Source organism: Ammodytes marinus (assembly GCF_949987685.1).
Source record: "Ammodytes marinus genome assembly, chromosome: 8".
In the NCBI taxonomy this organism is placed as follows: domain Eukaryota; kingdom Metazoa; phylum Chordata; class Actinopteri; order Uranoscopiformes; family Ammodytidae; genus Ammodytes; species Ammodytes marinus.
Window position 1 is genome coordinate 31,437,199 of NC_137212.1, and position 22,280 is coordinate 31,459,478.

The window sequence follows — 22,280 nt, forward strand, 5'->3', positions numbered from 1 at the left end:
ATCACGGTAAGGCGTGTAAAGCCGGGAACACACCGCACTGGCCGCGTGGCGAGATTACATACAAAGTCAATGTACTAGCGTGTGGCCGCGCGTCCACCCAATAATCGGCGTCCAGCGGCGGGCGCTTGCGCGGCGCGTGGCCGCGCCTCATGAGCCGTGCCATCGAAGGAGCGTGAATCGAAGGCTTGTGCGGCGAACACGGCGCCGCAGAAAAAGATGAAAATTTTCATCTTTTTCTGCGGCGCCGCCGAGCGCCGCGCCGCCTCAGCCAATCATCGTTGAGATTGCCCGGTGGTCTGCAAGACGAGGTGGGCGTGTGGAGTGAGCACATCGGGCTTCCAATACATTCTGCAAATATGTGTAGGCTATATTGCATCTGTTTAGCTGTTGGTTGTACTTTAGCCAAGGTAGCGCCGGTTAGCATAGTGAAACTCACCAAGCTGTGTGCTGTTCCTGAGGATAATATGAACCCAAACTTGATGGCGGTGTCCGTGTGGAATTCCATATAGTCAGTGTTGGGAGTAACGCGTTACAGGAAGTAATGTATTACTGTAATGCATTACGTTTTGCTGTAACGCGGTAATGTAAGGCATTACAGCAAACAAAATGGTAATGTGTAACGCGGTACATAGCTCAGAAACGCGCGTTACAATGCATTTTAAACCCGAAATTGACTGGTGTGTTGTTTTTATACAAATTGGCCAACACCGCGAAAGGAGAGGAGAAAAAAACCTGCGCTAATGTTACTGCTTGAGGAGAAGATTTGCTGCTACAATTGATTCCAAAGATGCGCTAGCCTACTGACTTCCGTCTCACTGCCCAAGTTATTGAAAACTTTTGTGGTGTTTGGAGACTCTGACGTGAAAGCACGTATCACTCTGCAGTTACTGTGCTCAACGAGCAGCGGTGGTGCCGCGAGCCCCTCCCCGTCTCAAAGCACTAAGGCGGTCAGTCTCGGAGCAGCCCCTCGGAGCGAGTCCCAGCCTGCTGTCACACAAATTATGAAATCTTAACATAACGGCGGCAGTGATGGTGCGTAAAGGACAGCGCAGTTGGCAAGCTCTCCTCAGCACTACAAGTGCTGCAGCAAAAAAGCCACAGTAAGAGTTGATCGCTTTGTCGATTCATGCCTCTGACACACATGTCGACTCCCAACATAATGAGTCGAGGCTTTGAATTCAATGCTTGGGGTGTTGAGCTCTTTGGCGATTTCCCGTGCCTTTTTATAGCCTACTATAGAAGTCTCACCGCGTTCTCTCTCCCAGCGCAAAAACGCACGTCCCAGCTGCTTCAGAGCGCACAACCAGTGTTCCACCCGAAAAAAATAAAAGAAACAAGGTGGACACAGACCCTTAAGCTGAATGATCGCTCTGGTAACGGGCATTCCCTTACTGGACGCCGAATATTAGACCCCACGTATAAGACGACCCGACTTTTTACGACCTATTTGTAGGGGAAACCCCCAGTCTTATATTAAAAACATCACCGCTGCTTGTAACACTTTTACATTGGTGAAGTTTGTATTTATCAATGTAGCGAGTTGCGAGACAAGTGCAGGCTGAGCTTTTTTTTCAGCACCCCCTGTTGAGAATATGTTCCCGCGGCTATGTGCGCGTCTGTTTTATGTTGGTGAGCATGAGTAAGTAGCCTATATGTTAGAGAAGTTTCACATCAGGCCAGCCTATTATGTAGCCTGATGATGCGCCGAGTCCTTTTATTTATTTATTTTTGCCTCGCCGAGAGTCAAGCAGCTCCGCAGGGCAGAGTCCGCCCGACAGCATGTCATTCAAATAGGCTGCTGCATCCAAATCATCCCGCAATCACCAATTTGATACCAGAAAAGTTGCCAGCGTGTCTGTTTCTCCCCAGCGCACAGCAAAGGAGATATATATTTAGGCTACTATTGTTATTATAAAATGTCACGCAAGAGAGACGATAAACAAACATAATGGTCAGTTATCATTTAGATTAGATAGCAAGATGATAAGGCAGATTCTTTGGAACAACTAAAAAAGGCAAAAGTTGATGCTGATGTGAACAACTTGTTCGTGCTTTTAAGTCGCCAGAACGCAAGAAACAAGTCTTTGAGGCTCAATTTACTTTTTCAATCTACAGTAGTAGGCTCTAGCTCTATTGATATTAATATAGGTTAAATAAATAGGCTACCTAAAGATACAGTATTTCTATTATAAAATGTATTGCACCATGAGCCATAACTGTGACCATTATATTATATAGCCTACTTTTGTTAGCCTTAAGCCTAGCTCAGTCATTATGCCATACTCACCTGCTGTGTAATGAGCTGCATTGAAAACAAGAAGACCTATTAAGAACACCAAATCCATATTTCATGTTATTTTGGTGAAAGTAATGCAAAAGTAATGTAAAAGTAGTGTAATGCCTTACAATTCAAAGACAGTAATATTGTAATGTAACTAACTACTTTGAAATGACAGTAACAAGTAATAAATACCGCATTACGCTTTTGAAGTAACTTGCCCAACACTGCATATAGTACAGCGAAGCACCGGTGTTGTCCTCCGTCAGACCGCACACTTTCACTTTCAATGCTGGGAGAACATCTCGCCCCCTGTTGGTGCTATTCCTCCGTTCATTTAGACGGGCGGGGGGCCGCGTGTAACTCACATGCCCTGGTCAGGCAAGGCGTTGTGAGGGACACGCACAGGGAGGTGCGCGTCTATTTCACGCCTCGCCGTGATACCGGGTTGGTCACACACTCACACTCCTTCTCAGAGTCATACCTGAATCAAATATGAACACACAGACCTGTATTTTTAGATTTTTGGATGACAACATTACCCCTAGCTTGTCATTTTAATCGTGAATTCATGTTCATAAATCTGCTTTGAGATCATATAAGAAGATAAATACATCACTTTGCATTATATTGATAACTCAGCAGACACATTTAGTGAAAACTATTTAATTTAAAACTTGAATTCATATTTTAAACACTGCAATTGGAGGCAAATAGCCACAGTGTGTGTGTGTGTGTGTGTTTGTGTGTGTATGTGTGTATGTGGAGCATAAAGCTAAGCAGTGCTATGATTAAGGGGTAAACAGAGGTGAAAGAGAGATAGAGATACAGAGAGAGAGAGAGAGAGAGAGAGAGAGGAAGGTGTGAATGGATGTAAGGATATAGCTATGGGATGGGACAGTTGGTTTTATAACCAGCCACACGACCATTTGAGAGGTGAGACTGGAAACAAAAGCTCCTGTCAACGGTCCTTAAGCTGGGAACACACCGCATTGGCCGCCTGCGGCGGTTGGCCGCGTGAATGCAGGAGGTTCGCCGCTTGGTCATATTGGGCCATGTTCACCGCAGTCGCCGCCACGGCCAACCGCCGCCTCATCGTAGGCAGCGGGTGGCCGCGTGACAGCAGGAGGCTCGCCGCTTGATCATATTGGGCCATATATTCCTGACGCCGACGCCGAGATCAGACCCGTCACACTTACGGTGCAACAACAACAATAACATGGTCCAGCTGTGCCAAAAAATACAGATGTAGGTTCACTGTGTAACCAGCGGCAGTCTTGTCACAAATATCATTAAAACAGCCTGAACACGCACCCCGATCGCAAATACACACACATTAACAGCAATTCAGCAACATATCTAAACACAATAACAACAGCAGTGTGTGCTCAGCGGCTAAAATAAAGGCAAACATCAGCCTACCTGAAAGTGAAAGTGTGCCGGCTGACGGAGGACAACACCGGTTCTTCGCTGCACTATATTGGAATTCCACACGGACACCGCCGTCAAGTTTGGGTATATTATCCTCAGGAACAGCACACAGCTTGGTGAGTTTCACTATGCTAACCGGCGCTACCTTGGCTAAAGTACAACCAACAGCTAAACAGATGCAAAATAGCCTACACATATTTGCAGAATGTATTGGAAGCCCGATGTCCTCACTCCACACGCCCACCTCGTCTTGCAGACCACCGCCACCGGGCAATCTCAACGCTGATTGGCTGTGGAGGCGCGGTGCCCGGCGGCGCTGCAGAAAAAGATGAAAAATTTCATCTTTTTCTGCGGCGCCGTGCTCGCCGCACAAGCCTTCGATTCACGCTCCTTCGATGACACAATTTCTATGCGCCGCTAATGGCCGCGCTCCCGATTCACGCGCCTCTCATGAGGCGCAGCCACGCGCCGCGCAAGCCCCCGCCGCCGGCCGCTGGACGCCGATTATTGGGTGGACGCGCGGCCACGCGCTAGTACATTGACTTTGTATGTAATCTCGCCGCGCGGCCAGTGCGGTGTGTTCCCAGCTTTAACCTTTACCTTTAAGCTGGGAACACACCGCACTGGCCGCGCGGCGAGATTACATACAAAGTCAATGTACTAGCGCGTGGCCGCGCGTCCACCCAATAATCGGCGTCCAGCGGCCGGCGGCGGGGGCTTGCGCGGCGCGTGGCCGCGCCTCATGAGAGGCGCGTGAATCGGGAGCGCGGCCATTAGCGGCGCATAGAAATTGTGTCATCGAAGGAGCGTGAATCGAAGGCTTGTGCGGCGAGCACGGCGCCGCAGAAAAAGATGAAATTTTTCATCTTTTTCTGCAGCGCCGCCGGGCACCGCGCCTCCACAGCCAATCAGCGTTGAGATTGCCCGGTGGCGGTGGTCTGCAAGACGAGGTGGGCGTGTGGAGTGAGGACATCGGGCTTCCAATACATTCTGCAAATATGTGTAGGCTATTTTGCATCTGTTTAGCTGTTGGTTGTACTTTAGCCAAGGTAGCGCCGGTTAGCATAGTGAAACTCACCCAGCTGTGTGCTGCTCCTGAGGATAATATGAACCCAAACTTGACGGCGGTGTCCGTGTGGAATTCCAATATAGTGCAGCGAAGAACCGGTGTTGTCCTCCGTCAGCCGGCACACTTTCACTTTCAGGTAGGCTGATGTCTGCCTTTATTTGTGCTGCTGAGCACACACTGCTGTTGTTAATGTGTTTGGAATGTTGCTGAATTGCTGTTAATGTGTGTGTATTTGCGATCGGGGTGCGTGTTCAGGCTGTTTTAATGATATTTGTGACAAGACTGCCGCTGGTTACACAGTGAACCTACATCTGTATTTTTTGGCACAGCTGGACCATGTTATTGTTGTTGTTGCACCGTAAGTGTGACGGGTCTGATCTCGGCGTCGGCGTCAGGAATATATGGCCCAATATGATCAAGCGGCGAGCCTCCTGCTGTCACGCGGCCAACCGCTGCCTACGATGAGGCTGCGGTTGGCCGCGGCGGCGACTGCGGTGAACATGGCCCAATATGACCAAGCGGCGAACCTCCTGCATTCACGCGGCCAACCGCCGCAGGCGGCCAATGCGGTGTGTTCCCAGCTTTATACTAGCAGTGGGGATTATAAAAGGAGTGTGTGTGTGCGTGTGTGTGTGTGTGTGCGTGTGTGTGTGTGTGTGTGAGAGAGAGAGTTAGAGTGTGTGGATGTGAGAGTGTGTGTGTGTGTGTGGATAAGTGCAAAGCTGTTTTTGAGAGCAGAGGTAGAGCGAAGAAAACTGGATGAAGAAAGGAGAGCCACTTTACGTACCAGGGTACTTACAGGTACTTTGAGCTTCCATTGAACAAAATATAATCCCAACCGCTACACAGCAATACACACCTTAAGTGTTTTCTTCTTTTTGGAAGGCTTCTGTTATACTTTAGACCTCTTACAGAACATATCTGCATCTATTCTGAAAACATTTATGAATGTAGACAGGTATGGGCGTGAGTGTTCCATTCCTCTAGCAGTTCAACTGGCCCTTTTTTGTGTACAACACAAAACGGAAAAAATGAAGTCAAGTGCGAGCGAGAGACACTGAGCTGCTCAAAGCAGCACTTGCTGATCCCTGCACTGCACGTCATTTTATAACAGGTTACATGTAATAAATGTTGAGTTTAGACAGAATCAGAATCAACAGATTATTTCTCTATTTATTTTAGCAGAGACACGCAATCGTCCGGTGAAAAAAATAAAAAGGGGAGAGACTGGTGAGATGAATAGTGGCGCTGGCGAGGTAATCTTAACACATTCGGCGAGAAAAAAGGCAAAGAGAGCGCAGCAGATGCATGATGTGTTGCCCGGGTGATAGTACGGAGGACGCTCATGTTGTGCTGTTGCTGTTCACTTTTTGTAACATCTCAAACGATCGCAAATGAATTAAATTCAAACCAGGAAATGAGACGCTTGATAAGCAGAGATTTGAATATCGTGGGTGAAAAGCTGCGAGCAGACAACTGGACCAGACATGTTCAGCATTGTAGCCCCGCCCCAAAGGTTCCTGAACCTTTGCAAAGTCCTCCCCCCCAGAGCAGGATCTTTTTCTGGGGAAAGAAAGGTTCCAGAAACTACAGTTCAGACCCTAGTTCCTGCGCTGGAGACACTGAGTTCCTGCAAAGGTTCCTAGATCCGGGAACTAGTTCCTCGGTGGAAACGCAGCTTTAGTGTATATCTCTATTCTCTGTAACAACATATTCCATAGCCTGGTTAAAAACTAAATTTCCTCCTTACATATTGATTTAATACATACAACACACACACACACACACACACACACACACACACACACACACACAGCTCTAGTATTCTAGGCAACATTCGCTGATATTCTCACCCACTTGGAAGGTAACACAGAGTGCTTTCTCACAAGCGTGAAATCGTACCCGTGATCCCCCTTTGATTTGCTGTTGACGGTGTGTGTGTGTGTGTGTGTGTGTGTGTGTGTGTGTGGTGTACTGCATCCCAGCATGCTGTTGGCCTGACTGCGTGTACAATGGCTGATAAGTGGATTGAGCTGGTGTGTGTTTGTGTCTGTGCAGAAGTACAAAATCCAGGCCAGGAGGAAACTGTGTTAAGTGTGTGCGTGCGTGCGTGTTTGTGTGCACATGTGCTGTCTCAACTGGCCGTTCATTTCTTATTTACACTGCTCAGCAATGGCTGCAATCTGCAGATTCACGCTTCATTCCCAGACTCAGTTTATTTGACTTACCCCAGAGTTGATGGATAGAAAATAGATCTGATAGAGTGTACTTTTGTATCACTGTGTTGTAGGTAACAAGTGGCCGCCCCTCACCTCTCTGCTGCCTCATATTAGGGCTGGGGTTACTCCTCCTGAAGCCCGACTCTGGACTGGATGAATCAGACTGTCTCAGCGCCATCTTACGCACATTCCTATTGGAGCAGAGGGACATGGTGTCAGCCAATGAAAAGGCTGAAGCATCCTGGTTTGACTGTTTTGTGGAGTGTGAGTGGAGGCTGTGGGAAGGGGAGGGGGGGCTCACCTCAGGGGGGGTCCGAAGGTGTTGAGCTGGCTGGCTTCTGTGAACACAACAGAGAGACATTACATTTACTCTTTCTCCAGCATATTTGGTAAAGTTTAAAATGCTAACAAATACTTGGTTAAGACTAGGGAATGATCACAGGAATTGTTAAAAGACCCAATGTATGTGGGGGCACTCGTGGTGTAGTGGTTAGAGCCTCCCCCCATAAGGCTCAGTACTCTTCACGGGTCGTTCTCTGCATGTCATTGCCCTCTTTGACCCATTTCATCTTTGTCTCTCCAAAACTATTTAATGAAGCAAAAATGCCCCAAAATAATATATATTATGTTATATGATAAAAGACCCAATGTATAGATTACACGTGACCTGCTATGTAAACATTTCCAGTGAAAGCTGCTACTTGCTATTCTCCTCGTGTCCAGCAGATGTCCTCACTCCCTCATCCAGACACTAGCTCCTGAAGTAACCATAGGTAATAACCCCTCTCCCTACAGTCACCACTATATACTATATATACAGTCCCCTCCATAAGTATCGGAACAGTGAGGCCAATTCATTTATTTTTGCTGTTGTTGTCAAGATGAACCTTTACCAAAGTGATGGAAAGGCTAAAGTTTGGAGAAAGAAAGGATCTTCTCATGACCCCAAGCATACAAGCTCATCTGTGAAACACGGTGGAGGCAATGTCATGGCTTCTTCTCGGATAGGGTCATTAATCTTCATTGATGATGTAACACATGATGGCAACAGCTAAATGAACTCAGAAGTTTACACAAAAATTTTGTCTGCCAATTTAAAGAAAGATGCAACCAAACTGATTGGAAGATCCTTCATAATGCAGCAAGATAATGACCCAAAGCACACTGCAAAAACAACAAAGGAGTTAATCAGGGGCAAGAAATGGAAGGTTTTAGACTGGTCAAGTCAATCTCCAGACTTAAACCCTGGCAAGCGAAGGCTTTGCAACAAAATATTAAGTCTTATTCACTTTAATTTATTTTAAGTCTATCTGTTCCAATACTTTTGCTCACCTAAAAATGTGGTGTTCCTTTACAAATAATGCTATCTTCTCAGTTGTGTATCAGATCCAGATGTGAATACCTGGAAATGAAAGCTGAAATGTTGATCTATTGTCTCATATTCATCTTTTGGTGTCAAACCCAAATGTTTCCAGTCTACAGCAAAAATAAAGGAATTGGCCTCACTGTTCCGATACTTATGGAGGGGACTGTATACTACTATACTATCTATGGTCACCACTCACCTGCTCAGCCCCTCTCCACTCACTCCCTCACACTTTGGTCTTAATGTTTCCATGGACCTTTTGCTCACCTATCATTCTCTTCTCTCTGCCTCTGTCAACCTGCTCTAAAATGGTCAAAATCAATATATTTTATCAAAGTTGGGTGTCTCAATCCACTTTTGTGCAACAGGCATCTGGGCATAGACCCAGACCATTGCATAGTCAAATACCAAACTCTGTGTCGCTTCCTGTTCCAACACAACCAATCAACCAGACTCAGCATTAAGCATTACATGCTGCAAATATTCTACTGTTTTTATCATGGTTGTAGTAGCCATGTTTTATTCCTAAAGGTCAGGGGCCTGTTTCAGGTAGTTGGTTTTACATACTCTGAGTTTAACCCTGCGCTCTGAGGATGAGCAACTCTGGGTTTTCGGTTTCAGAACAGTGGATCAGTGTTGGGTCAATCAACTCTGAGCGTGTTCACTCTGGGTTGGGCGCGTGCGTAAAAGCCATCGTCAATGGATCGCTGATAACATGATTCACCATGGAAATAGGAGAAACAAATGCTTGATCCTCCCACTTCTCCACTTCTCAAAAAAGAAAAGAAAAGAAAACCTCTCCGCTCCTCCCACTAGAGTTAGAAATATTAACGAATGAGCTTATGGTATGGAGAAGAATCAACATGGATATTGTCTCATAACTCTGATCTAAGGCCTCTCAGGCCCTTAGAAAGAGGACACTTCCCTGACTTGGCCCTCACTACGAGACAATGACAGGTCTCTCTCCGGACTGTGGCCAGACACCACTCAAAGATGTGTGATGGATGGATCAGATTGTATGGTATAGGAAGACTTGAAAAAAAGTGCACCACAGTAATAAAGCAGCAACAACAACTAGTTGAATGTGTTATTACAAATACAAACCATGTGTGAATGTTGTTACACGTGTAATGCATGGTCTGACATAGGCTAACAGATGAATAGGTTCATATAGACACGTAGAACTACTCATGAAAGAACTACAAAACAAAACCAAGTAGATATTCTCAAGTTCATAGGTGTGTGTGTGTGTGTGTGTGTGTGTGTGTGTGTGTGTGTGTGTGTATGCGTGCGTGTGTGTGTGTGTGTGTATTTTCATGTGTGTGTTTTCATGTGTGTGTACCTCTGCATGCCTCCAGCTGGCCTGTAAGAACTTTACGAATCTCTGACACCCACAGATTTTTCACATCCATGGAAGGTGCCTGGGGAAGAATATACACACACACAACCCATGCACACATGTACACACATACATTACGCACATACATCCACACCCACACCAACATCAAGCAACATATAAAACAAAAGTCTTTTCACACTAAAGCTGCGAACACACCGCACTGGACCCCTGCGGCGGTTGGCCATGTGAACGCAGGAGGCTCGCTGCTTGATCATATTGGGCCATATATTCCTGACGCCGACGCCGTTTCTGAGATCAGACCCGTCACACTTACGGAGCAACAACAACAACAACATGGTCCAGCTGTGCCAAAAAATACAGACGTAGGTACACTGTGTAACCAGCGGCAGTCATGTCACAAATAGCATTAAAACAGCATGAAGACGCACCCCGATCGCAAATACACACACATTAACAGCAATTCAGTAACATACTAAACACAATTACAACAGCAGTGTGTGCTCAGCGGCAAAAATAAAGGCAGACATCAGCCTACCTGAAAGTGAAAGTGTGCCGGCTGACGGAGGACAACACCGGTGCTTCCCTGTACTATATTGGAATTCCACACGGATACTGCCGTCAAGTTTGGGTTCATATTATCCTCAGGAACAGCACACAGCTGGGTGAGTTTCACTATGCTAACCGGCGCTACTTTGGCTAAAGTACAACCAACAGCTAAACAGATGCAAAATATACATATTTGCAGAATGTATTGGAAGCCCAATGTCCTCACTCCACACGCCCACCTCGTCTTGCAGACCACCGGGCAATCTCAACGCTGATTGGCTATCGCGGCGCGGCGACGCCAAAAAGATAAATAATTTCATCTTCTGCGTTCGCCGCATATGTTGGCCGCGCCGCAAATGGTAGCGCCTTCGATTCACGCGCTTCGATGAGGCGTGGCCACGCGCCGCGGAAACGCCTGCCGCCCGCCGCCGATTGTTGGGTGGACGCGCGGCCACGCGCTAGTATATTGACTTTGTATGTAATCTCGCCGCGCGGCCAGTGCGGTGTGTTCGCAGCTTTATGCTGTTTTTCTTTTTTTGTTAGAAACTCTGCTGTAGGAGAGATGTGCAATGCAATACTGCCCCCAAGAGGAGGGTCTAACATATGTATTAGGAGTGATAACCCCTGCTTTCCAATCCCCATACTTTCTGCTATTTAGTATTGTAAAAAAAAAGATTTACACAATTCTTGCGGTCAGATTTACACAATTCTTGTGGTCAGATTTAGCATGCTCTCGGACGGTATAGAAGACATCCATCCGCGATTTTCAGTGTTGAAATCAGCATGCTATTTGGGCGATTCTGACCCACAATCCAGTGCACACCAGAAGTTATATCACATCGATGGAGCCTCCGTATGAAAACAAACGGGGATGAGACAGATATAAAAGCAAGAGGCAAGATCAAGGAGCCGTGTTAAGATAAAATAAGTAAAAGAATGTCCCAAGAGTACACTGTTAGAAATTTCCCTGTAAAAAAACATTAATCAACTGGCAGCATGGTTGCCATTACAGGATGACAGGGTTATACTGTTAATGAAAAAAGGGATGAACCTGGACTAAATGTTTGTTGTGTTGCTGTTTGCACCGTGAGTGAAGGGGATGTTATATTTCATTGGTCAGATGTGTTTCACTCCATATATAAGTTTACTATGTCCCCTATTTGTTATAATGTTAAACATTAGCGGCTTTCATTTGTTACTTCAAGACAAGTGTTAGAATATATCAACTTCAATGGAAAGATTCATTTCTATTGTTATTGTTTATTGTTATAACCCAAAAAATAACAGTTAGTTCACACAGAAAGGTTTTATTTGAACAAAATGCATAGTGAAGTAGCCTAATGGAATGAAACATCCCCTTCACTAAGGGTGCAAATAGCAACATAACAAACGTTTAGTCCAGTGCAAGTCATTGTGGGAAAGGGGGCGTCTCTACAATACACTTTGTTGTGCTTAAGCTGCGAACACACCGCACTGGCCGCGCAGCGAGATTACATACAAAGTGAATGTACTAGCGCGTGGCCGCGCGTCCACCCAAGAATCGGCGTCCCGCGGCGGGGGCGTTTCCGTGGCCGCGCCTCATCGAAGCGCGTGAATCGAAGGCGCTACTATTTATCTTTTTGCCGTTGCCGTTGCCGCGCCGCGATAGCCAATCAGCGTTGAGATTGCCCGGTGGTCAACAAGACGAGGTGGGCGTGTGGAGTGAGGACATTGTGCTTCCAATACATTCTGGAAATATTTGTATTTTGTAGGGCTGTCCCCGACTCGGAATTTTCTCAGTCGAATCGGATATGCCTGTTCAAACCAGAGATTCGACTATTCGTGATACTATTTGTCAATCAGAAAAGTGCATTGGAGTGAGATATTTGACCAACCGTCAACCCGAAAACAGTTGAAAACAGACTTTAAGACCACCGAAAACAGAGCTTAAAATAAACAACCTCCTGGTTGGATATATTTAAAAAATCAGTTTACGAGTGAACCGGGGAGTTGGAGCGCAGCTGAAGCGCAAGCGTGCCCGAGCCTTGGCGAGCCCGTCAGAGAGAAACAACACAGAGGTGACGGCTGCAGAGAATGATTCGCGCGAGTAAAAAAGACAAGATGCTCGCGGTCTACAGGGCCTAATTGTTTCCAAGGCGACCTATCTTTATTACAGCACATAGCAGAGCAGAATCAATAGGCATATATGGTGCAAACGTATACATCTGCTTTGATTTTTTCTTTTGCCATTTCCTCTTTAGTTTTCACCACTCTTCTTTTATGGCGTTTGACGTGACGTGACACATTACCGCCACCTAAATTGCCCTGGCATGATAACGTCAGTGTTTTGCTCTTATTTTCTCTTTTATTATAATGTACACTGATTGATAAAAAAAAAAAAAAAAAAAAAAAATGGTTTGACTTGAAGAATCTGTGTCGACTGCGGGGGTTCCCGACGGATTATTCGAATCATCGACTTTCAGGGGGCAGCCCTAGCATTTTGCATCTGTTTAGCTGTTGGTTGTACTTTATCCAAGGTAGCGCAGGTTAGCATAGTGAAAGTCACCCAGCTGTTCCAGAGGATAATATGAACCCAAACTTGACGGCAGTGTCCGTGTGGAATTCCAATATAGTACAGCGAAGCACCGGTGTGGTCCTCCGCCAGACCGCGCATTTTCACTTTCAGGTAGGCTGATGTCTGCCTTTATTTTTGCCGCTGAGCACACACTGCTGATGTTATTGTGTTTAGTATGTTGCTGAATTGTTGTTTACAATTCAGCAACTGGTTACACAGTGTGTAACCAGTTGCTGGTTACACAGTGTAGCCTACCTACATCTGTATTTTTTGGCACAGCTGGACCATGTTGTTGTTGTTGTTGCACCGTAAGTGTGACGGATCTGATCTCAGAAACGGCGTCGGCGTCAGGAATATATGGCCCAATATGATCAAGCGGCGAGCAACTTGCGTTCACGTGGCCAACCGCCGCAGGGGGCCAGTGCGGTGTGTTCGCAGCTAGACTTGATTTATCTAAGGCAATCCGTTTCTTTCATTCTACTGAGTAAACACAACTCTTCAGTTAAGTAAGACTAACTTGGTTTAATTAAGTTAACCGCACTTTCCATTATCAAGTAGATATAACTCAACTTTAAGTAAACTTAACCAGAGGATATACAGTAAACAACACTTAATAGTTAAGATGTGGATGGATGAGGATTAATGAAGAAAATTGTATAAGCTTCACATGTGCAGGCAGCTCATGTCAAGTTGTCCCTTCTAAGTTTGATGGTAAATTAACAGGAAAGTTCAGAATTTTTGAAAAACATAACAACAACGTTCCGTAACATAACAGCAAAGGACTGTAATTTAACAGACTGCCTTTTATATTAACTAGGGGTGTAACGGTACACTAAAGTCATGGTTCGGTACGTACCTCGGTTTTGAAGTCACGGTACGGTACAGTACGGTACGGTTCATAGTTAACGGAGAATGAACAGCTTTAGCTGTCAGTAACTAGCTGACAGTATGTAACATACAAATAAAATGCATAACAAATATAACAATACTGCTGCAATTCTCCAATAAATTAAATACTTATTAAATACTAGTGTAGGTGCAGCATAAACTAAAATTACAATGAAACAATATAGTGTTAATGCTCAGCAGGCTCTGTAAGCTGGTGTAAACAAAGGGTATGTCAACTTTAAGGGTCTTTCTGACTTTAAAAAAAGAAAATATTGCTGCAGCTCTTAAACTCTAAAGTGCTCTTAAAAATATAACAATTATCAAATAAAAGTGCTACTGCAGCATTAATTAAATGACAGCTTGTTTATATTCAGTATAAAAAAGAAAATAATGTCTGGGTGTTGCCCAGCTCGTTTTTCTTCACAGTAATGGTGATAGTAGCCAAACACCTGGATGGTGCCTTTTCAAATGTGTATGCATGTTCGACGTGTTGCCTCCTACATAAGCGATCGCGGTGAAACAATAACCTGTGTGCCGACATTGTTCCACACGTCTATCACTGTTTTCATAATTCACCTGGAATCCGAAGTTATCCCTCAAACGGGATTTGAATGACAGGGGGGCGCCTGCGAGCTCCGGTTTCCTGTTGTCTTTCGCCATGCAGTTCGCTCTCTGTTCGAAAAGCACTGTATAACATTTTGATTTGCACTACTCATAGAAGAGGGGGGGAACGCTGCTACTACAACTGCTAATAGTGATGCAAACAGAACACTAGAGCGGAGAGGTGTGTATCTCTTGCTCTGACTGCAGCTGGGAGGGACTGCTGCGTGAGGACTCGGCCGCCTGTCAGTGCTCTGGGACGGGGGGGAGTGGCCGTTGACCCACTGCTCATATAGAAGTGTTAAGAGCGATACATGCTTTAGCGACAGGGTCTCCAAAAGTCACCAATAACACCAGAAAAAGTAGCTAGATTGGTCGCTGGTGGCTTTTTTTTAAAAAGAGTCGCCAGAGGGGTCTGAAAAGTCACTGAATATAGCGGCTAAGTTGCTAACACTGCCTCATGCTCACCATGGAGATAATAGACTCTCAATCGCTGGCTGCTACTGCGCACGTGCGAGCCAAGCCGGAGGCTAAATGGTCCGGGGGGAACTCCGACGACAAGTTTTAAGTTCCACACCGCAAAACAAGCCTGTACATTCGCCATATAATAACATTATGTACTCCACATACGGGCCGCGGTCCACCTCTGTAACACCAAATACGTGCCTGTACCGTCACGGTACGGTACAAATACGTGTATTGTTACACCCCTAATATTAACAGTTAAATGCTGTTTTTATAAATAACAGGTTAATGCTGTTGAAATCCTGCTGTAAATTTACAGCAATTGTTTACAGTGTATACCTAGTGCATCCTAATTAGATTCTATGTATGGTCAGATGTAGTATGTAAATAGAAAAAAGAAAGAATATGTGATTTGGAAAGCAGGAAATATTGTCTTTACTGTAAAAGCAATGGTGGAGGAACTACTCAGATTCCTTCCTGAGGTAAAATACAATAGTGTAAAAAGAATCCATTGCAAGTCTTGGAAGTATAACAGCACTTTCGTAAAAATAAAGCTCAAATATTCAATTTAAAAGAAGTATTTGTTCTACAGTAAAACATAAACTATATTTTACAACAAATGAAGAGGAAAGAAAGTAAAAATGTTTCCTCTGAAATAGTACTGGAGTAGAATAGAACTGATATACTTAGTACAAGAACCCCAACATGTGACTTAACCAGGAGGTATTGGGTCAATCAAATGAGTGGCTCCCCACCACTGTTCATGAGTTCAAATGTAAACTGGAGGGTTTTGAACCTACGGCGGTTTAGGAAAAGTCTTGGCATGAACATACCTGGATGATGTAAACCTCCTCTCTGCCGTTGTACCACACCTCAAACTTCTTGCTGTCTCCTTTGACGTTCTCTGTGATCCCCACAGCGCTCATCTGCACACACACACACACACACACACACACACACAGCACACACATTACAGCACACACAGTAGAATCACACATCCAGTGATGTCTTTATCACTTTGTCACACACTGAGGAGTCAAACAAACTTAACAAAATTTGTGAAGCTGTAAAAAGCCCACACCTTGCTTACACAAAGAAACACACATACACACACACACACACACACACACACACACACTGTATCTGACCTTGAGCGAGTGTTTGAAGCTGTATGATGGGCTCTTCTCATGTCCGTCTGCGGTCTCCTCTCGTTTCTTACAGAACAGCAGCATCTTGTCATACAGGAACAGGTGCCTCTGCATGGGCTTAAACCTGGCCAGGTCCTTCACCTGAAACCAGTCAGTCAATTGATCTGTGTATCTATATTCATCCATCCAATAACAGTGTCAACGCTTTGGTATGTATCAACAAAGGCCTAGACATGTGGAGCAGATGGGCAGTCGTATATTACATTCACCCATATTTGAATTAGATTGCTAGATTCCCTTTACTTGCCTTGATATAAATGTGGTGGACAACCATTTTCCTAAACTTTAGTTTTTTCATTTGTAGTCCTGGCAAGAAATAATTTAGACGTCAGGATGTGAATAGTGTAATAGTGGGATAAAAAGTAAGTTCAAAATGTATAAATTGTTCAAATATAAATATGGATGGATAAAATATTTAAATATGAGAGCCATAATATTGACAGTTTATAAGGTCAAAGGTTTAAAATCATGCAAATGCATTGTTTGTTTTGATATGTACCTGAGCCAGTATGTCAAGTAAATATGCACATTTTTGTTTTTCTGTAATGATTGCAATGTTCCAAAACTGTCAACCAGTCCAAGTTGATTATCATGTAGAGATGTGGGGCTTAGCACAACTGCTACATCACAGGCATATGAGAAATACAGAAGCAAATTATCCCCTTTTGAATAGACATTGCATAGTGTACAAGAGTAATAACGCCCATAACTGAGTGGCTGACCAACACTCAGTTATCACGAGTAACCACCAGAATTAGAATGATAACTATTAGCTTTCATATGCTTATATTTGCATTTTAAACAATTGGTTTAAACAAACTAATGCTAGATCATCTTTAAGTGGTGACATGTTTGAGAGGAGCAGAAAAACTCTGCACTCAGCCTGTCGTCCACTACATCCAGCCCTCCCTCTTGAATATTACCTGGATGGATTCATACTGATAAACTGGCATGTGCCTTTTTCATGTTCTGCTTGTGTAAATAAGTGAAGAAGCCGTGACAGTTAGGCCTCTATGCTCACAAACAACCCAGGCCAGCAGGGAGGGCTTTTAGTTCATGTGTTTACAGTACTATGCACTTGTAAAAAGAGAGCTATAACAGGCAAAGAGTTAAAAGAGTATTGCAATTAGTAAAAGGAACTAATCATTTTGTGTTTATTAATATTGTTAATGTTTTATTGTGCTGCCCCTCCCTCCATTATTAAAGAACCTGAATATCCCTGGAGACCTACTGTACAGAGGTAATGTAGTCAGCAGGGTGACATTGTACGTGTATAGGAGGTTCAATTCAGTACATCCACTATGTATCTCTTTGCATTATCACATAAAGCATCGTAATAAAACTGAAAAGAACACATACAGTGCTTTGTAGTTTAAAAAAAACTGGTGCAGTTGTTTAACTGTGTTCTGTTTGACTGATGTTATAATGTGAAGCATGGCATCCTTAAGTCTCCATTGAGACCTCTTCTACTGTTAGTGTGGGCGTGTACCTTGCTGTGGCCTTTCTTGTGCTCAGTCCACACATTAAAGGATCCCTGCATCAGCAGCTTCCCAAGCTCACTCAGGTTTCCCTGTGAACACACAGACAGTCAGACTTTTAAAGCAACACCTACATTACAGTCACAGCAGAGTGCAGATGCAGCCATTATGTGTGTAAGATCCGTCTTCAGTTATGTTACTGCACACTAAGGGTGTATTCACACATGCTGTGTTTAGTTCGGTTGAAACGAACTCAGGTGCACTTCCACCTTCGGTGCGCATCTTTCAGACAGGTGTGAATACAGCAATCGCACTCGGGGGCGGACCAAACAAACGCTCCGAGACCCAGCTGAAGAGGTAGTCTCGATGCGCTTCAAAACGCACTCTGCTGCAGTTCGTTTGTGGTGTGAATTTGGCCGGACTTGATCCGACCCAATTGCAGGAAGCACTGCGCCTTTTCTTTCTTTTCTTTTTTAATAAATCGCCATCAGCTTCACATTATGGGAAAGTGTTGTTGTCGCCATTGTTAGGAAGATTAGTTGTGGTTTGACCGGGAGCCCCGAGCGAAAATATTACATTTGATAATGATGCGTGCGGATCAGCGAACAGATGGAGAGGAGCGTCTCCCGTAGCCTACAGTGCCAACAGGTTCACGCTGCGCTTTGCATGAAGTGTGTGTTTTTATTGTTCTTCCCAACGGGACCGTCAATACTGTCCCCGTGTCAGTTTGGTGCTGAACTGCGCCGAACTGACACCCAGCTGATACACAGCTTAATCAGCTGTGTTTCAGTTTGAGCCTATTCTTCACGCGAGTCGCGCGTCCAGCAGCAAAAATACAGTAAAAATGATGTTTCACATCGTAGGCTAGAAGCCACATAACGTGGCATTGGCATAGGGCTACATATTATAAACATATGAAACAACAATAATTAGATTTTTTTCTTCTTTATTTATAGGCTAGATGTAGGCATTTTTATTATTTTTAACTCCATATTATATCAATGATAAATTCGCAGTTTTTACTTCGTTCTTCCTGCTTCTCTCCACCCCAGAATGTCTGTCCAATGAATGAATGACCTCAGATCACGTGTGGTTTTGCTTCGTAATGCTGGTTCACTTGCAAAAGGGGCAATATGAAAGTGGACCACACCAAACAAAAAAATCCAAATTCTATTTGGTCTGGACCAAAGCAAGTGAACTAACGGACTTTCCATGTGTGAATACACCCTAAGGATGTATTCACACCTGCCGTGTTTAGTTTGGTTGAAGTGAACTCCGGTGCATTTCCGCCTTCGGTGCTCATCTTTCAGGCAGGTGTGAATACAGCAATCGCACTCGGGGCGGACCAAACAGGCGCACAAGACCCACTTGTGGTTTTGCTTCGTAAAGCTGCGAACACACCGCACTGGCCCCCTGCGGCGGTTGGCCGCGTGAACGCAAGTTGCTCGCCGCTTGATCATATTGGGCCATATATTCCTGACGCCGACGCCGTTTCTGAGATCAGACCCGTCACACTTAAGCTGGGAACACACCGCATTGGCCGTATGAACGCAGGAGGTTCGCCGCTTGGTCATATTGGGCCATGTTCACCGCAGTCGCCGCCGCGGCCAACCGCCGCCTCATCGTAGGCAGCGGTTGGCCGCGTTACCGCAGGAGGCTCGCCGCTTGATCATATTGGGCCATATATTCCTGACGCCGACGCCGAGATCAGACCTGTCACACTTACGGTGCAACAACAACAATAACATGGTCCAGCTGTGCCAAAAAATACAGATGTAGGTTCACTGTGTAACCAGCGGCAGTCATGTCAAAAATAGCATTAAAACAGCCTGAACACGCCGATCGCAAATACACACACATTAACAGCAATTCAGCAACATACTAAACACAATAACAACAGCAGTGTGTGCTCAGCGGCAAAAATAAAGGCAGACATCAGCCTACCTGAAAGTGAAAGTGTGCCGGCTGACGGAGGACAACACCGGTGCTTCGCTGTACTATATTGGAATACCACACGGACACTGCCGTCAAGTTTGGGTTCATATTATCCTCCGGAACAGCACACAGCTGGGTGAGTTTCACTATGCTAACCGGCGCTACCTTGGCTAAAGTACAACCAACAGCTAAACAGATGCAAAATACACATATTTGCAGAATGTATTGGAAGCACAATGTCCTCACTCCACACGCCCACCTCGGCTTGCAGACCACCGGGCAATCTCAAAGCTGATTGGCTATCGCGGCGTGGCGAAGCCAAAAATATATATATTTTTTTTTTTTTTTAGCCAAAAAGATAAATAGGTTGCGTTCCGAATCACATACTCTTTCTTTTTTTCTATTGTACAAACTACATCCGACGATAAGAAGAATCTAGTTAGGATGCAGTAGGCATAGCCTACTATTGGCGCCAAAGCGATCGGGGGGGAATTATTTGGAGTCGGCATTTTTCTGTATTTAACAGCGTTTGTGTAAATGATATGATTAATAACAGAAGCACGTCAGTGATAAGGCGCCCCCCGCTCCTTTGCCTCCTCCCCCCCACACTATAGGCGCTCCAGTGCGCGCCCCCTCGAGCACGCGCTGGAGCGCGAGAGCTTTCATTTGAATCGTGTTGTCATCTGATGACAGGGACCTAAAGTTGGAGAGGCAGAAAAGAAAGCTCTCGGGGGCACAAAACCGAAAACGGGAAGATTGATAAGGAGAAAGATTGCGTGTTTTATATGGCCGATTGTATTGATTAATGCACACTGATTATCGGCCGCGACTCGTGGATTGTCACTGCAGATCTACGTGTGTGTCATCTCAAGTTTTTGACTAGGCCTATATCTGTTTTCACAGTTTTTGAATGGTAGTGTAGTGATTAGCCTATAGCAGGTCAGCGCCAAAACAACACACTCACCTGTTTCCCACAATTATCATATTTTGCACCATTCCAGTGCACGACTGAGTTGTGTGTGTGTGAGAGAGAGAGAGAGAGAGAGAGAGAGAGAGAGAGAGAGAGAGAGAGAGAGAGAGAGAGAGAGAGAGAGAGAGAGAGAGAGAGAGAGAGAGAGAGAGAGAGAGAGAGAGGTCTCCTTACAGAGGCAATGTGCCAGAATTTCAGTTGATTAAAATGTATAAATAACTAAACATGAAAAGACTGAGGTTAAGTTTGTCACCAAATTCCCTTACAATAAACTATTATATAGTTTATTGTAAGGGAATTTCCCCCCCTTCCTTAGCCTTGTACATCATACTTAGCATTGCACAACATACTTCAAACACTATACATGTACATAAGCCCTGCAGCTCACCCGCAGAAAACATTTCCTTTTTGTCGTTACACTCATAGCTCCAAAGAAAAACCTATTGTTCTAGTTGGGCTTACCTGGGAATCTTATCTACTGTCTTATCAGGACCTTCAAATATGTCTTTATCATTCATCCAAGCGAATCCATCATCTTGTTCAGTGAATTGGAAACAGAAACTAAGACAAACTTAACCTCAACTTTTCATGTTTAGTTATTTATACATTTTAATCAATTGAAATTGTGAGTCTGGCACATTGCCTCTGTAAGGAGACCTTACTCCCTCTCTCTCTCACTCCCTCTCTCTCTCTCTCACACTCACTCACTCACACACACACACACACACACACACTCACTCACTCACTCACTCACTCACTCACTCACTCACTCACTCACTCACTCACTCACTCACTCACTCACTCACTCACTCACTCACTCACTCACTCACTCACTCACTCACTCACTCTCACACACACACACACACACACACACACACACACACACACACACACACACACACACACACACACACACACACACAGTTTAGTTTTCTTAGTAATTCAGAATCCCCCAAAGCATTACAATTCAGGATCGGTTTGAATAGTGTGTAAGTTACACATACAGTATTACAGGAGAGAGAGAGAGAGAGAGAGAGAGAGAGAGAGAGAGAGTATATAATAGTTTATTGTAAGGGAATTTGGTGCGATAGATTGGTGGCTCTAAGTTTTTTTGTCTTATTTATTGCCTTTTCTCTCTCATTCACTTGAAAAAATAGTTTTATCAACAAGCTGGTTTTTCCATTTGAACCGTTTTTCTGAGCAGTTCTTTTAACGTTTTTCTTAGTAAATACCTACACACGTTGTATGGATAAAGTCAAGAAGGTTGGCTGACTAATTTGTTTGGCTCATTTTACTATTCATTTGAACTGAAATAAAACTTTTATTTTTCTTTAATTCTCTTCACCAGAGTACACCAAATTGCTTATTTTACATGTTCAAATCACAAAATCACACCTTTTTCATGTCTTATGAGTATGCATGCCTGACACTAGTGAGGCCACAAAAACCTAAATGCCCAGTATATAGTTTTATTTCTGATGACCAACCTGTTATTCACTGTGTCCTTTACGTTTGGGAGAATCAGTGCAGGCAGACATGTCATGGTTGAGCCGATCACCTGCTCTAATATTCCATCTAATCATTGACTATTTCCCATTTCACCCCACTTGTGTAAATTGTTTAAATGTGTCTTGTTCTTGTTGTTTTTATTGTTGATTTTGTTTTTAACTCTGCCCTGTAAGATGACCATGGGTGCTATGAAAGGCGCCCTCAAATAAAAATTATTATTATTATTATAAATATTATAAATACATTTTTTTAAAGGATAAGTTTGAGGTGTGGAGATGAGGGAGAGAGAGAGGGGGATGACATGTGGAGAACTGCCCGGGGTTGCTGTGACTAGGACTTAACGTATATGGTATGCACTCTACCCACTACACCAGGGGTCTCCAACACGTCGATTGCGAGCTACC

At 44.5% G+C, this 22,280-nt stretch overlaps 1 protein-coding gene across 1 annotated transcript in view; it reads right to left on the bottom strand.

The window, feature by feature from the left end:
- The window catches only part of mcf2l2 (MCF.2 cell line derived transforming sequence-like 2), a gene marked incomplete at its 5' end in the record, with an annotated part of 282,391 nt that overhangs the window by 55,439 nt on the left and 204,672 nt on the right, over positions 1 to 22,280 (bottom strand). The window contains 6 exons of the mRNA XM_080033371.1: positions 7,091 to 7,188; positions 7,299 to 7,335; positions 9,706 to 9,784; positions 15,610 to 15,702; positions 15,925 to 16,065; positions 17,474 to 17,554. Of these exons, the coding sequence (XP_079889497.1) occupies positions 7,091 to 7,188; positions 7,299 to 7,335; positions 9,706 to 9,784; positions 15,610 to 15,702; positions 15,925 to 16,065; positions 17,474 to 17,554 (529 nt within the window). The remainder of the gene's footprint in view (positions 1 to 7,090; positions 7,189 to 7,298; positions 7,336 to 9,705; positions 9,785 to 15,609; positions 15,703 to 15,924; positions 16,066 to 17,473; positions 17,555 to 22,280) is intronic.